Consider the following 17,508-nt stretch of genomic DNA (forward strand, 5'->3'; position numbering starts at 1 on the left):
GAATAAATGTATATCACAGGTAGCATATACGTGAGAGTTAGGGCATATTATTATGTATCTCTCAAAAAACAAAAATAAAAAACAGGTTGTCCCCCAATTGGGTTCTTTCTCATCTTACTTTATTTGGTTAATAGATGAGACAAGACTGCATTCTTCCACATCTTTTGCCATACCAACAAAAACATTTCAGATACCTGGTGAAGTGTTCATATCCATGAAGGGGCCTTCTCCTGGTGAGCGATGAGGGCATCTTGGATGGGTGATTTCCCAACCCTTTCTCAGGGAGGCAGGAACTAAAACTTGCTACTGCCTGTGGAAGGCTTGGGCTCCAGTAAACAACTGACAAAGCAGTGAATAAAACTCTTCTGAGATAAGAAAACAGGAAGTGACAAGGACAAGGATGATGAAGAAGAAGAGTTTGGATTTATATCCCCCCTTTCTCTCCTGTAGGAGACTCAAAGGGGCTTACAATCTCCTTATCCTTCCCCCCTCACAACAAACACCCTGTGAGGTAGGTGGGGCTGAGAGAGCTCCGAGAAGCTGTGACTAGCCCAAGGTCACCCAGCTGGTGTGTGTGGGAGTGCACAGGCTAATCTGAATTCCTCAGATAAGTCTCCACAACTCAAGTGGCAGAGCTGGGAATCAAACCCAGTTCCTTCAGATCAGAGTGCACCTGCTCTTAGCCACTACGCCACTGCTGCTCCAATAATGGTAACAGCACGAGAACTGTAACATTAAGCTGATAACGTATGGTAGTTGTGAAGTTGTGAGCTCCCAAAGGCACCTGGTGGGCCACTGCGAGTAGCAGAGAGCTGGACTAGATGGACTTTGGTCTGATCCAGCTGGCTTGTTCTTATGTTCTTATGTTCTTAAGAACTAGGTTGCAGACTGGATTGGAGGTTGAATGATGCCCTCATTGCCCACCAAGAGAAGGCCCCTTCATGGTAAGTGACAAATGGACCATTCTCCTGGAGGTGACGGAGGGCATCTTGGATGGGACCTCCCCGAGCAGTGTCCCTGAAGAATGGGTGGGATCTGATCAGTCTAAAAAAATATGTCCTAACACCCTTTTACCAAAGGCGGTCTCTGTGGCTGCAAGGGAGTGAATTTTGTAGTGCCCGATGAATGTTGAGATGGACGACCAAGTGGCCAACCAGCATATGTCCTCTACAGGAATCAGTCTCCTAAAGGCTGTGTTTGTGGCTGTACTACATGTTGAATTTGCAGTGATTCCCGAAGGAATCGGTAGGTGTGATGTCTTGTAAGCCTTGTTGATACAGTGTTTTATGGTGGTACTAATGGTTGCCTTAGGCCCGTGGTGGCGAACCTTTGGCACTCCAGATGTTCTGGACTGCAATTCCCATCAGCCCCTGCCAGCATGGCCAATTGGCCATGCTGTCAGGGGCTGATGGGAATTGTAGTCCATAACATATGGAGTACCAAAGGTTTGCCACCACTGCCATAGGCATTTGGGATCCCAGATTTGGCATAGAGATGTTAATGAACAGACTCTCGGTTCTCCTGATGGGCTCTGTCTGAATGATGAAGGCTTATAACACTCTACAGATGTCCAGGTTATTCCACAGGACTTCCTTGGGGTGTGAGGGAAATGGACAAAACGTAGGGTTGACTATCTCCTGTTTGATGTGGAAGCTGGAACCCAACTTAGGAAGAAAGGTCGGGTCAAGCCACAACACTACCCTATCCTTGTGGAAGGAACAAAGGTTGGTATTGATGGACAGCGCTCTGAGTTCGGAGACTCTTCTGGCCGATGTAATGGCGATCAGAAATAAAACCTTCATTTGTAGCCATTTGAGTGGGATAGTTTGCGTGGGTTTGAAGGGGGGTTTGGTAAGTGCTGTGAGAACTGTGTTTAGCCTCCATGGACAAGGCACAATTGGAGGTTGTTTTTGCTGTACTCCTTTAAGGAATTGGATGACATCCGGGTGTCTGAATGCTGGATATCCCTGTAACCTAGGCCAGACAGTCGTGAGGGCCACCACCTGTCTCCTAAAGTTCACGCTCCTGGGGCCCTTCTCGAACCCCTCCTGGAGGAACTGAAGAATATGTGGCACCAATGGTTTTTTAGAATTGATTCCGCACTTCTTGGCCCATCTAACAAAACCCTTCTAGGAGTAGTTGTAAATGTTATTGGTGGAGGGCCTCCTAGAGGCTAGGAGGGTGTCGGTGATGCTCTCAGAGTATCCTATTTCCTTTAGAGCTTACCACTCAAGCGCCAAGCAGTCAGGCAGAACCACTGAGGCTCTGGGTGGTAAATGGGACCCTGGGAAAGCATGTCTGGAAGAGTCAGTAGCCTGAGAGCGGGGGCAGTTGAGAGTTAAAAAATTGATGAAAACCATGGTCATCTTGACCACCATGGTGCCACTAGTATGGTGCCACTCTGCATGGTGCCAGCATGGTGCCACTCTGCACCTTCCAGCGAAACCTTCTTCAGGAACTTGGGAATGACTGGTATGGGTGGAAAGGCATACAGTAGAGTCTTGGGCCAAGGTGACACCAGCATCCGTTGCTAGAGATGGTGGTTCAGGAGCTCCGACCCAGTGGTTCAGCCTGAGCTGGGCATGGCTCGGGTGAACTTGGGTGCCGCGGGGCCGAGCCAAGGCCTCTGAACATCAGCCGCTCTGAATCCATGAGGTTCGGAGCGGTGGGTCCCCCGAACTGCAGCTCACCCTGAGCCTGAGAAAAAAATCCTTCTGTGTGCATAACGAGCCCTGCAAAGGCAGCGCGGAATCCCCGCCCCCAAAAAGAAAAAACCTCCCCTGCGCACACGCAGATGAGCCCTGCAAGGGCAGCGTGGGATCCCTGCCCCAGCAAAAGAAAAAACCCTTCCAGGTGCACGCAGCTGAGCCCTGCAAAACAGAAAAAACCTCCCAGCCAGCAATTTAAAAATGTAAACAAACACTCCCATCTGGCAAGGTTCAGCTGGGGACACACACACACACACACACACGCACGCACACACACACACACCCCTGCGGCACAAAACTCCAGCACCCCAACCCAAAATAACCCGCCTGCAACCCCCCAAATTCCCCCAGCAAACTCCATTCATTCAAAAAAAAAACAAGCCGGGGGGAAAAGTGAGATGCCAGCTGATCCCCCTAGCCCAAGGATCACTGGTGGGGACTCACTCTCTCTCTCTCTCTCCCCCTCTCTCTCTCTGCGGCAACACAACTCCAACACCCCAACCCAAAATAACCCCCCTGAAACCCCCCAAAATGACCCCACTCACACACTTGTTGCTGCTGCTGCTTCCAGGTCTGACGAATGAATGATGAATGGATGGAGCAGGCTAGCACAAGGCTGGGCTGCCATATTGTGCTACTGCTGCAAAACTGGGGATGGGGCACCCCCTTTGAGGGCCCATAACTTTGGCCCCCCAGAACCAAACTGCACCAAAAATGGGGGGGTATCATCAGGACAGCCTTCTGATGATACCCTGCACTTTTGGTGCCAATACACCCAAAAATGTACCCCTTGCAGGCCAAAACGTGAAAACACAACAACAAAATAAAAATGCATCCGAATTTCTCGGATGTTCCTGCAGGATCAGATGGATCCAAGCCTGGTAGGCTCAGAGCTCAGCCAATCCGAGCTCCTCTATCCGAGGCTGACCCGAATCTGAACTGGGGCTGAATTTTTTGCCCATCTACCAACTCTATCCGTTGCATATGCCTGGGGTGATGGTATCTGGACCTGAAGACTGGTAGTTGACAATTGGTCTCTGATGCGTAGAGGTCCACTGCTGGTTCCCCAAACTCCTGAATGATCTGTTGGAAGATATGGATGCTGAGCTTCCATTCAGCTTCCACTATCTCCGGTCAACTGAGCCAGCCCACCGCTATGTTGATGCATCCTTGAATATCCCGCTGCCAGGGACTGAAGGTGTTCTTCTGCCCATGATAGGATTTTGATCACTTCCTGGTGTATTTTGCAGGATTTCGAGCCTCCCTGGTTATTTAGGTCAGCTTTGGATGTGATATTATCTGTCCTAATCAAGACATGCCAATGGTGAAGGGTGGTCTGAAAGTATTGAAGAGCCAGGTACATGGCCCTGATTTCCAGGATGTTAATGGGCAGATTTGCTTGCTTAGGTGACCACTGTCCTTGAGTTGTCTTGGACAGATGCCCCCCAGTCATGTAGGCTGGCATCTGTGAATATTTGGCTCTGTCTTGGTGGAGGTGGACCTTTCCTCCCAAGGGATTGTTGCGGTGGGTCCACCAACAGAGACTGTCCTTCAGAGTTTTGGTGAGGGGGAGTGATCTGTCCTGTTTGGCCATAATTTGAGCCTGTTGCAGTCTCAGGAATCGTTGAAGGGATCTCACATGAAGCCTCCCCCATTGTACCATGTCTGTCACGGAGATTAATAATCCCATCAGGCTTGCCAGCTGGAGAAGGGAAGCCCTGCTGGCTGTCAGGAAGGAAGCTGCCAACCTTTGTATCTTGAGTATCTTTTGTCTTGGCATGAACAAGGCACTTTGGGAGATGTCTATCAAGGCCCAAGATGTTCCATGCACCTTGATGGTACCAGGGAACTCTTGTCCAGATTTATTAGGAAGCTGTGATTCACTTCACCCTGTGAGCCTTACAGGTCCCCTGCTTGACAATGCATCTAATTTTCAACAAGGCCAAACCTGTGACAACTTACATCCAGATACTAGAGTAATGAACTGAGAAGAAAGGATTACAAAATCTGAAAATAACAGAAGCAACATCCATAGGTTTCAGAACAAATGTCTTCAGTGGCCGTTATTATGCAACAACAACAGTACTGCCAGCCTTCATGTCTTAAATTCTGTCAGTGAAAGGCAGGGATAGGGACAGGACCCTTTCCAGGGCTGTTTTGGAGGACTCATCATCAGGGCTAGGCCTACCAGCAAACAATGAGAGACTTGATATCATGCAACTTGCATAACTCACCCAAGCCTGGTTACTTGCTACTGTTCAGGTTAAGTGGAGCTTGGGGGTAGAACCAACAGTATAAAGCTAGAGTCAGTTAGCCTGACCTGCTCAGTTTGATCCTGGACTCAGCATGGCATGGGTTGAGCTTGAAACTGTAGGCTCAAAGCCAGCAGTTTAAAGCTGGACCCAGACAAGCAGTACCCAACATCAAACAGACCCACCCTGCTCTGAACTCCACATGGAGTTTGGGGTGGGGCAAGCAAGCCCATGCTGATTGACTCAGCATTCAACTGCGCCCGTTCCTGAACTTCATGCGGAGTTTGGGTGGAGGTGCAGTTGCAAGGGGAAGCAGGTGGCAACATGACCTCCACGTGACCTGCCCAAGTAACACACTGGGTCAGCTGTTGTGTTTGCCCCAGGCCCAATTTTAGGCAGCTACACCCCTAATTAAATGACAGGATATTTTTCTCCAGGCCAGCTGGCAACCCTATATATAAAAACAGAATTGCAATGACAGTTCATGTAATGATATCATAGGATTGTCCTACATGATCTATGCTGATGGAATTTTTCCAAATGAAGTCAACTGCATTTTCACTTGTCAGTCAGATTAGATACTCAATATGAAACAAACAAACAGTAATGTCTATGATGGACTCATCTCATGTACACTGTCCACAGATATTTCTGCACCTGTTCTGGTCAGCTCATGAAGCAAATTCCACGCTCTTGCCCAAAATCAATATTGCCAACTCGATCTGGGGGTCTTTCTTCACCGCAAACATTAAACAATCACCACTGTGAGGGCCTCTTATTAACATATTCTATCAACATTCAATGATCCTTTTAATTAATTAACTTCTAATTTATAGCAACATTTGGACAAAAGTATAACCTGGAAAGATAGAAGCCTCTAATGTCCGATGACACATTCAGGGACTCTGCAGACCTATGATTATACATTTTGTATTCACAATAATTGATACCAATATATTTCACTAGTATTTCATTTCTAAATATTTCATTTCTGGTTCACAGCTTCTAACATTTATACTGTCAGTTCCCAAAAGGTAGACACAGTTTGTACAAATACATGCAAGTCAGGCAGAGGAGTAGTCAGACACATAAAAAAGGAAAGGAAAGCTACTTCTTACAAACCCCTGTTATTTAGAAAATAGTGCATGATATGATGAATATACTACTCCAAACACATATAACAGTGAAAGCTGTCTTTAAAGTGCACAGGAAATATAAATGCAAAGGGAATAATTAAAGGAAGAAAACAAGATTTCCAGTTTGACATGCAGCTATATTAAATAACACATCAGAATTAAATACTTCCTTCCTGTGTAACGGAAAAAGCATACCTATTCGTCATAGGTCCTATGAAAGGGTTAGTGATGAGCTGCACCATTGCTTTGGAGGCAAACAACAAGCCAACTTGAACATTTTCATTCAGAAGGTCTTTATCTTCCTTGGGGCAGTCAGAGGATGCCTTTGTCATATTTACTGCCATTTGCTGCGTTTGAGCATGATAAAAATCTCCTGGCCTTGTCCCTTCAGAACGATTTCCGGTAACCATTGTAGAGTTGTCATAATAGGAGAAGATACTTTGAAAACTGTCCAAGTTAAATGAAGCTGTGTCTGGCCCAATGGTTTGGATGTCTGTTGCATTTTTCTGGTGTTCAATGCCATACAAGTAACTAGGAATAATTGGCACTGAAAAATCAACCAAATATGCAACTATCATTTACAGGGAAAATAAAAATGACATTTTCTGTTATCAACATAAATATAGGGTCATGGTTAACTGTACTACACAAAATACATGTGCTGACATTATGGAGGCTTTCTGATAACTTTGCATGGAACAATAGCTAATTCACAGTTATTTCAAAAACTGGGCTTCTTACATATAACATGTTATGTAAATAGGGTTTAATTTGTGCCAGAGTTTTGCAGACTTCAACCACAACTTTCAATGCAAAGGGACATAACGCCGGAGCACTTTTTTAAAAAGACTGAAGCGTCTCTTTGCCATTGAGTAAACTGAGACAGTCCCCACATCAGGAATTAGAAAAGGGACCAAGCTGTAAACAGAAATGAGTCTCAGCATCAACTTTTGTAAAAATTAAGCACTAAATATAGGATGGGGTTAGAAATAGACAGAAGGAAGCCATATCCTGCCACACTCTCTCAGAAACGCTCATCAGATTATCAGAGACTAAGTAGACTGATACCAGAAGTTTGCATGTTAAATAGATAGGAACTGCAGAAGAAGAAGAAGGTTCTAGTCAACTTTCATTAACAATAGCATTGTTCAATTGACAAAAGTACTCTTACCCAAGTTATCTGATTTATGTTTATTCTCACAGACTACAGAATTATTATTATTATTATTATTATTATTATTATTATTATTATTATTATTATTATTATTATTATTATTATTATTCAGCTTGCATTGCCACCCTTCCCTTTATGGAATTAGTGCAGCTTCCATTATAAAAAACAATAAAATAATTCATTAAATAACAATTTAAATATAAATTGCAGCTGAAAGACCCCATCTTAAATATGCTAGAATTCTGAAATTCTACACAATATTTTAAAAGAAAAGTAAATTAAATGCTTATAGAATTTGTACTATGCTGGTTATAATAATTTTATTTGTTATGAAAAAAGTTATAAATGCCAAGGAAGATGTGCCAATAAAATTCTGTTATATTTATTAATGAGCCAAGCTTAATAGTTTATTTCATTACACATTCATCATTCTGACAGTAAAGACAGAATCTCAGGCTACTCATAATTTTAAGAATCAGAATATCTGATTTGAAGTACAACCCTAAACAAAGTTACAGTTTTCTAAGTCCATTGAAGTCAAGTGGTTTAGAATGGTTAAAATCTTAAATGTATCCTAAGCATAGTAATAAAAATGTCCACAATAGTAAAAACAGTTGAGGGACCTTGTTTATCGGGGAATACAAAATGGACAGGAATACTTGTTCTTTTTATTCGAAAACCTAGATGCTGATAGAAATATTGTGCACGTTACTTACAAATAAATGAAACAATGATACATTAATCAAGAAATAGAAGTTGTTAACTTTCAAAACAATAGTTCAGAAAATCCTGTTTAAAAACCACTCCTATTCCACATTAACCTAAAGTTTTAATTTGAAAAAATGATATATTCTAGATTATCCTATATGGCAGACTGCATTATTTGTCTTAGCAACATTTTTCAAGAGGATTAATTATAAAAGTGACACAATAGGGAAATACATCCTGAATTGTCACTCCAGTCTGCAAGGGTGTATATGAAACATAGCAGTGCAGCATTCACAAATTAATTGATGTCAGTTTTACATTACAAACAGTATGCAGCGATGAGAATCAGCATTTCATTAGCAGTGTTTTGAAACACTGAAGAAATATAGTTTAGAAAATGACAAATGGATTTAAATCACCAAGAAAAACATTTCCAATTTTTTATTCATGTATTTTCTGGGCAAGGGAAATTATGACTTCTGGTGACATAGGCCACATGCTTTTCGTACCACAAGAAGCCTGGGGAGTAATTAAGTGTTTATGTTTGCAAAAAAGACTAGAATGTCAATTTACATCAAACCAGAACTTCAAAAAATGATGCCTTGCAAACCCACTAAAACACACACACTTTAAGATTTGGTTTGCCTATCATGGTACTGCCAATTGAAAATCACAACTAACGAGTCAAGTCTCCAAACTATAGTTTGAAATCAGTACTAAATTGAGCCAGTGTATTCAGGGTTCAGGATACTCTAGAAACAAGCAGTTTTTGCTAAACTGCCCTTTGCTTGTTTGTTTACAATATTTCTAGTTTGCCTTTCTCTGAATGGGTTGTCAAGTGAATAAGTCACTTAAACACCCACTGAGTTATTTATAAACATAAAAATCACAATATTAATGGTCTAAATATTTATACTTTTCACAATAATAAATACAAGAACAGATTCATTGTGCCCTACTTTGAATGCTTAACTTGATATTTTCTGCTCCGATGCTTTCTTTTACAGAGACAGATTTTAATACTGGAGCATGGATTCAATTTTAAAAGATCAGGTATATAGGACTTAAACATGTTTGTTTAAAATGAAATTTTAATTTAATACAATAGTGACAATTTCATGCTGTAGTTAAGTAAGCAGCTTGCTTGGCTTTTTTAAAAAAGTATTTTAACTATTATTTAAATAGTTATATACATGCATATGAAGTTAATAATTCAGCTACTACATAATAACAGTTTCATTTTTCTCATGTTCCTTCACATTTATTATATTGTGAATGTGTGCTTATTTTTGCATCCTCAAGAAGTAACAGTGGCTACATGAGCAACTTCTTAAAGCAGTTAAGCGTGATTGAAGCAGAATTCCTGTCGCAAGTTAACAACACTTGTTTCAACTTCGCTTTTCTGTGTACTCAAGCAAATACAGGGACATATTGACTTAAGGTAGCATCGCCCTGGGTAACAGCTGTGAAAAGGCAAACCATACATTTTTTTAATACTGATCATACTGCTCTGAAGTCAGTAGTGTCCCCCACTGTGTTTAAATGTGTTAGCAGAATTTACTTCTGTCATTGAATGGATCAAAAAAAATGAGAAATTGTGCAAGTTAATTAAATGTGAACTGAATACTGTGGCTTTGCAAACTCAAACTCATAAAACCAAAGAAAGAAAACTATCAAGAGGAAACATATTTCTTAAGTTTTATCTTTCCTGTCATTTTGGTTTGTAAGACTACAAAGGAAATAAAATGTTGTAGAGATAAAAAATGAACCAGTAATATTTGGAGCTTATAAATAACTTTTGCTTCTCCCCTCAAAAAACAGAATTTTTTGCAAATATAAATAAAAGCAAAATAACATGTGTCATGGGGCGGAAAAGCTTATGCATTTCAGGAACATGTCTTTAAAGTCTACAGCAATTCCATTCAAAATAATTTGTGTTCTTTCATGGATGTTTATTAAATAGGATGTAAAATTTAAAAGATTCTACATACCAACTACAGTAAGCAACATGTTGTCCAAGAGCAATGCAATGAAGACAATCAACAAGATTAGTTTCCGGGATTGTCGACTCTCTCTGAGCCAGCTGAGGATACTGAATTCACTCCAAGCCATGGTTTTTCCCTTGAGTAATGGTTTATACTGCAAAAAAAAAAAAAAGAAGAATACAAATTTAAAAATAAAAAAACATAATTTCTTGCTGTTTTCATGACATTTTTCTTGAGGCAAGCCACAATTCCTGATCTACAATCACTACAATTACCTGTTTACTCCATTCTCAGGCACAATAAGATGTCAGACTCAGCTTTTGTATTTGAGACCTATCTGTAATCTCTGGATAAAGTAGTATTTTTCTGTGTTCAGAAATGAAAATAAAATAGTTAAGCTCTCAGGGGTATTAAGTATTACCCTACCAATTTACCTCACAAAACTAACTAGTTGTCCTTCCTATGAAACTTAATACAAGACAATCTAATTCAGTAAGGTTTTTTTAAAAAAATAACACTAAAAAAGGCTGAAGTCAATAGAGGAAGAATAGAAATACAGAGATAAATGCTGTCTGAACTGGTGTAAATGCCAGATACCTCTTGCCTGTGCCATTTCACTTCTGTGTTAATTAATGTCTCTGCACATATTCCCTTTGGCAAAGAAAAGCACTCAGCACTGAATTTTTAAAAATCTCCAGTATGGACTGTGGTCAGGAGATATCAAATTCATACTCATCTTTCTCAAAACTGACTCCTTTCATTCCTGATCCAATATTCAGCATCCTAAATACTACAACTTGAATTTGCAGCATGCAGGGAGAGAGAAAGTTCCTCTTGACCAGGGCTGAGTACACACCATACTTCCAATAAATTCTTGTTCTAATTTCTCAACCTTAGTTGCTTTGGCAAATCTTCATGGCAACTGAGCACTAACTATAGGATCGCTAACAGATTACTAATACATTGATTCTCAGAGCATCTTAAAGAACCTGAGAAACAAATACCACCACCACCACCCTAAATCCTAATTTCACTGCTGGAAATCAAGAGGCTCAGAAAAGACACCCAACAAAAGGAAGGAGAGTCAGCAGGAAAATGAAAGCAAACGCAACCCCAACTTCCCCCCGCAAAAGATGATAGACGTGCAAAGAACTTACCATGCCAAATGACTATAGAGTGTCCCTCTTATTACCCCTACAAGTAGGATAAACTGTGTACTAGTTTAACAACCCTTTCTGGCTCAAGATGTAGGAAGGTATCTCCTATACAAAGGACACACGGTTAGTATACTGTTGGCCATAGATTTCCAATTACAGGTAAGCATGGTTGAAAAGCCAGCATATTTTGGCTTCTCTGCATGGTAGAAACCATTAAAATGTGTTTGCCTTGACTTCCAAATAAGTCTTGTATATGAGCTTCACCAGAATATGATGGAGAAACAGTTGGCAAGTCATGCTCCCTTTCACAAGGTCTGGTCCTGAATGAATGTTTGCCACAAACTAAAATGCATCTTATAATAGAAGTTAGGCATCAATGTGTAAACTAACTCATACCAATCCTCACTTTTAGCCCACTAGCCCTTTTTTTTAATCTTTCCTCCCACTGTCCTCTGATAATTAAAGCAGAAGTTCTGGAAATCAACCTTTCTTTAAAACCATGCCCTCTGCCCTGCAAGTTCTACCTGCTAAATCTTTCATATGCTGGTTGGTCATGGTGAACTAAGAGCACGCTGCACATGTTCAGAGACATTTGTCTTTTCCGCCTATCTCCAGTCACAGCTTCGGCACCAAAAACCAATGGCAGATTTGTAATACGGTGCAAATTAATTCAACCCTACTTTGGATTCGCCAAAGGTTTCCATGAATGGAAGGATTTCTGCCCACAGAGTGTTAACTTCTCATTCTCCCTACAACGGCAACCCCAAGTGCCCATGAAATGCTGTTCCCATCTCCCAGTAGCATTTCAGTAGGCTGGAGAGGCAGGGGAACCACATTTCATGATGGAAATCCACCTGTTCACAGAAACAGCACATGTGGAGGATCTCAGACACTGGTTTTCCCTCATACCATTTTTATTTACATACTTCTACTTTCTTACTTCCATCAGCCCATATTCAATCACTGCCTTACATGATAATCCCTTTGTTCAAGAATGAGAGTGTGTATATGTATATGTGTATATGTGTGTGTGTGTATATATATATATATATATATATATATATATAACACACCCCAGGGGTTACTGTGAGGATAAAATGGATGAGAGCTCTGAAGAGGGACGTGATATTTACAGAGTTAGAAAAATGGACTATACTATAAATCTCTCGATTCATGGCCTTGCTACAACTCCAAAATTTGAAGCTGGCATCTATGAGTGTAAAATTTTGGCCAATTGTTGCCTATATATATATAGGCAACAATTGGCCAAAATTTTACACTCATATATATATAGGCAACAATTGGCCAAAATTTTACACTCATAGATGCCAGCTTCAAATTTTGGAGTTGTAGCAAGGCCATGAATCGAGAGATTTACAGTATAGTCCATTTTTCTAACTCTGTAAATATCACGTCCCTCTTCAGAGCTCTCATCCATTTTATCCTCACAGTAACCCCGTGGGGTGTGTTAACCGCAAAGGTGAGCTTCAAGGCTGAGTGGGCAGCTGTTGCACCCATTGGGCCACAGCTTTTGGGCAGGGGTCCCTTCACTTCCTTCTTCTTCTGGCCACTGCCTTGACGCTCCCCCTCCCCACGCACATCCTTCTGTTATCTCTCCCGCTTCCTCCAGCCAGAGCATCCCTTCCCTTCCTCGACTGGCCAGCCCTCACTGACAGGCAATGTCCCGGGGACCATGCAAAACAGCACCAACCGCTGTCCAAGCCTCGGAGCTCTCCAGCCCTCTTCCTCAGCAGATGATGAAAAGTTTGCGCAACAGTTTGCGGCATTCTCGCTCGCCCTAATAAAAGTCACTCCACGGCTTTAGGTTGGGGCTTTTGCTTCGGACCCCGCCGACTCCCTCCCTCTTCAGGACCCCTCCCCCCCGCTCCACAGCCCCCCTACCTCTGGCGGCTCCACGCTCGCCCTCACTTTTTGCGCGCCCACGCTCTTCCTCGCGCCGCCCTGCTGATGCCCACCCGCCTCAGCCGCCACTTGCCTTTCTGGACCAGGCTTCGCGCCCGCCTCCGTCTGCTCCAGCTCGCCGCCCGCCTCTGCCGCCACTCCGGACTCCGAGCGCCTCCACCGACCAGACTCCTCCTTGACGTCACGCCTGATCCTTATCGCTCCCCACGACTCCTTTAGGACACGCTTTGCTCCAGGCGAAGCAGCCGGCCCGCCGAAGCGCGCTCTCCTGACTCCTGGCTTCCTCCCTCCCCAATGGGCATCCTTCTTTCAACCTTTTCGCTTCCCCCCCCCCCCCGCGCAACGGCTCAGACCCAGCGCGTGCAAAAGGGGCGAGGGGCGCTGCGTCCAGGATGTTCAGAAGGCGGAGAAGCCCTTTGCAGATTGGCGCGTGCCTGCTTCTGAAGCCCTTGCTTGGACCGCAGATGGCTTTGCCGCTGCTGCAGCAACAGCTGTGCAAGGGATAAATACTAGGAGGGCAATGTGTAAAGAGCTCATTTAAAGACAGCTGCCTTTGGTGGCCTGTCCATCTGCGGCTCACGCTGACACTGGTCACCTCCTCCAGTCGGCTGTGCTTTTGTCAAACACGGCGCTTCTCGTGCAAATGTTTGGCGTCTTTCTTAAAGCAGAAGTTAGTTTCAATAAATCCAGGGTTGGTCTTGACTAAAAGTTTTAAAAAATCTGTTTTCGTCCCAATGGATGTACTTTTTATAAGCAACTTGCCCCCTCCTATAGAAACTAAATGGGAACAAAGACATTTGCTTGTGGGTTGCAGTTAACCAAAATAGATTTGACTGGGGCTGATTCCTCATGGGCCAAAAACAGTGGTGTGAAAACGGTGTGAAAACAGTATAAACCCTTTTACACCATTTTAAACCCTTTTACACCATTTTCACACCGTTTTCAAACTGCTGTTTTTGGCCCATGCAGAATCAGCCTGGAAGTGAAACTGAACATATCAGTGGGATTGCATATAAACAAATCAACTTGAAAGTTATGTGCTGGGTTTACAAGTCCATTGTGAACAGTGGGAGCACATGATTATCTGGAAAGCACAACATTCACCTTGAAAGGAAAAAAGGAATATGGGGTGAGGAAACAAAGGGACAAAATCATGGTTAGCACAACCTCCAAAACTCTGACAGCTTAAAAATCTAAGGCCCCTTCCGCACACGCAAAATAATGCATTTTCAAACCACTTTCACAACTGTTTGCACATGGATTTTGCCATTGCGCACAGCTTCAAAGAGCACTGAAAGCAGTTTGAAAGTGCATTATTCTGCATGTGCGGAATGAGCCTAAGCAACTGAGTTACTTCCACATCTTAACATTTGATTTACTGTTATTTTTATTTACTTTCTTAAATTATTTTGTTGTGAATTTAACCTGCTCGGATAATCTATATGCGGAACAGGCATTTTCAGATACTTCCACAGAGGAAGATGGCCTTTTCTGCTTGGCCAGCCAGTGGTCCCTCTATTTGCTTGGTACAGGCCTGGTCACAGCAACAGTCGCCTCCAGGTTGGATTACTGTAATTTGCTCTATGCTGGCCTACCCTTGAGACTGCTCCATCCAGAAAGTGGCTGAGAGGGTACTCTCTGGGATACCAGTGAGGGAGCACATTAGACTTGGGCTCTACCAGCTGCACTGGTTGCCAGTTGAGTTCTGGATTATTTTCAATATTTGGTACTAACCTTTAAGACTTTGAGTGGTCTGGGATCATTGTATCTTTGGGACCGCATCTCCCCATATTGCCCACAGAGGACCCTCAGATTCTCTGATAGTAATTTACTAGTGGTCCCCAGTCCCAAGGATACCTGGCTGTCTTCCATCGGAGCCTTCTCAGCCCTGGCTTCAATCTGGTGGAACTCACACTTAATGGATATTAAGACCCTGTAGAGTGTAAATCAATTCCACAGCACCTGTAAGACTGAAATTGTCTTCCAGGCTTATAACTGAGATTGCCAAGTCCATAGTCTTCTCAACCCCTGAGCTGGTGCCTCCCCCTCTCACCCACTGGATTCTGTTACAGTGACAGTTGAGTTTGAGTGATGGGTAAAGTGTTAAATCACAATCATGAAATTTATCAAGAATGTTTTAACTGTTGATTTATTGCTTTTTAAGATTGTGTTTTAAACATGTACATTAGCCACCCTGGGCATGACTTACGTTGCAGAGGGCAGGGTACTAAATCAAATTAATAGCAATAATAAAGACAATAATGTTTGAAAGCAACTGTTTGAGGTTTCAGACTTCTGTGCCCCTGCCTGTGGACTTTCTTGGGCATCTGGTTGGGCACAGTGGAAGACAAACACAAGAAGAGCCAATTATGGATCAGAGCAGGGGTCCATTGATCTGTTCACAAAGCAGCCAACCAGCTGCCTCTATGAAGTCCAGCCGCAGGATGATAGCAATAGCATCCTTCTGCCTCTCATCCCCAGAAACTGATATAAAGATGCATACTGCCTCTACTACTAGAGAGAGAGGCTGTTGATATACTCTCTAGCCAATGATATACTCTGTTCAGGATAAAGATGATGGGAGATTTGGGAATTCATCAGCCATTTCCTTGCCTGTCTTTGTTCCAGAATGTCATGCTTAGGTCCTAGTACCTATCTAGCTCTGTCCCCAAAGCACTGGGACCCAAGCCGAGCATTCTGGAACAAAGACGGTCCAGGGAATGGCAGATGACTTCACAATCTCTTGTCACATTTATCCTGAACAGAGTATAACTCCATCCTCTATGGATTTGTTCATAGTGGACTACATGGACATTGATCTGATCCAGCAGGGATCTTCATATGTTGTATAATGCAAACAGCTATCACACTAGCACTGAATACATACTAATCTGGGTACTAATTTTTGTCTACAAAATAGCAAGACCCTAACAATAACATAATTACTATATTTAGCCAGGAGATCATTAATATGGGTGATTTGCAGACTACCACTAGTACAGCACTAGTTCATGAGGAATTAATTTGGAATGCTTTCATTTTAAAAACATCCAACTGAAAAAGAGAATAAATTCTCACCTGAATTATCGAAGTTGCATTCTACTTGTATGAGGGAATTTTAATTTCCAATTTTTCAGTTAGCACTATCGGAATTTCCAGAATGATCACCTGAATTTTGAAACTCAGTCATTCACATCTTTATTCAGAAGCCAAGATCCCATGAAGTCGAAGAGAATTGACTCTGAGTGTATAGGATTACTGTCACCATTTCTGAGAGAATCTGTAGCTTTGATTGAGCATCTTCTCTTGAGGAACCTTCAATATTCAAAACTAGTCAACTATCAGACAAAACTCCAAAGGTTTTCAAACTGCCTGTAATGCATACTTCTTTCTTATGAAGTAGAAACGTCAATAACCTTTGGTATGATTTGACAGGCAGTCTTTCCAATATGTTGTGTAATGCTAAGATGAATTCGGGAAGAAAAATTCTCAAATGCTGAATGTGCAAAATGCACATGTGCCAGATTTAATTTCAACACAACTCCAGCAACTGTTCTTCATGATAATTGTACAATGTAATGGGGGGAAAATCCTAGGATTTTTTTATTTACATAAAACATTCATTAGGTGCCTTTCTATCTTTCAGACTTAAGGCAGCTTACAAACAATGATCATAAAAATACACAAAATTCCATAATTTAAATCTCCAATTAGAACTGCCAATAAATTAAAAAAACCCTACATGAGTCAAATGCAGTCCTAAATAAAACTGTCCAACTGTCTCCTGAAGACTGAAAGTGAGAGAGTTGGCTGCACCTCCATAGGGAAGTTGTTCCATACTTCAATGACAGTGGGCGGTCATTGAAAAGGCCCACTGACAAGCTTCCTTGATTGGTGGGGCAGTCAAAAGGATCTTTTATAATAAGTTACCAAATAAGTTATAATAAGTTACCAAAAAGTTTTCTATTTAAGTAACTCAACTTTTCTACAGATCGTAAACATGAAGTAAATAGACTTCAATTCAATAAATGGAATCTGTCAACACTATATCACTGATGTGACAGGAAACACAACGGAGCAGTTGCTACCTTAACTAAAAAGAACAGGAAGGATTTTTTTCAGGCCAAAATCAGGACTGGCTTTGTCTCTTGACTAACCACTAGTGCCTCCAAAAAGGAAATGTAAAAAAATCCAGAATAGAACAGCCTTGCAAAGGGACAAAGCTACAGGACAAAATGGATTTTAGTTTATTAGAAATAGTCTTAATTCATATTAAAAGAGGTCATATGCATTGGAGTTCAGATGCCAGAAATTGTGGCAAGAAAACCAAGCTAAGATCAGGAGTAAAGATACAGTTCAAATACAGATATATTAGTTAAGGCCAACACAGCATGATATGTACTAATGGGGGACCTTGTGAGGACCCATGGGATGTCATTTCCTCATTCTTTCTCTCCCTCTTGTT

At 42.0% G+C, this 17,508-nt stretch overlaps 1 protein-coding gene across 4 annotated transcripts in view; it reads right to left on the minus strand.

Moving 5' to 3' along the window:
• Positions 1–13,427, minus strand: part of SLC18A2 (solute carrier family 18 member A2) — a 45,938-nt gene extending 32,511 nt beyond the window's left edge. For 2 of the 4 annotated variants that reach the window (XM_048507060.1, XM_048507057.1), the window contains exons 1-3: positions 11,121–11,191; positions 9,970–10,117; positions 6,292–6,643 (exon numbers count right to left, since the gene is read on the minus strand). In XM_048507060.1, coding sequence (XP_048363017.1) covers positions 6,292–6,643; positions 9,970–10,117; positions 11,121–11,123 — 503 coding nt within the window. In that variant the 5' untranslated portion in view covers positions 11,124–11,191. Of the gene's footprint in view, positions 1–6,291; positions 6,644–9,969; positions 10,118–11,120; positions 11,192–13,022; positions 13,032–13,116 lie in introns of those variants that run through there. The other 2 variants (XM_048507058.1, XM_048507059.1) reach the window with 2 other exon arrangements.
• Positions 13,428–17,508: the final 4,081 nt, after the last annotated feature.

The sequence above is a fragment of the Sphaerodactylus townsendi genome, linkage group LG08 (genome assembly GCF_021028975.2).
Source record: "Sphaerodactylus townsendi isolate TG3544 linkage group LG08, MPM_Stown_v2.3, whole genome shotgun sequence".
NCBI classification, from domain to species: domain Eukaryota; kingdom Metazoa; phylum Chordata; class Lepidosauria; order Squamata; family Sphaerodactylidae; genus Sphaerodactylus; species Sphaerodactylus townsendi.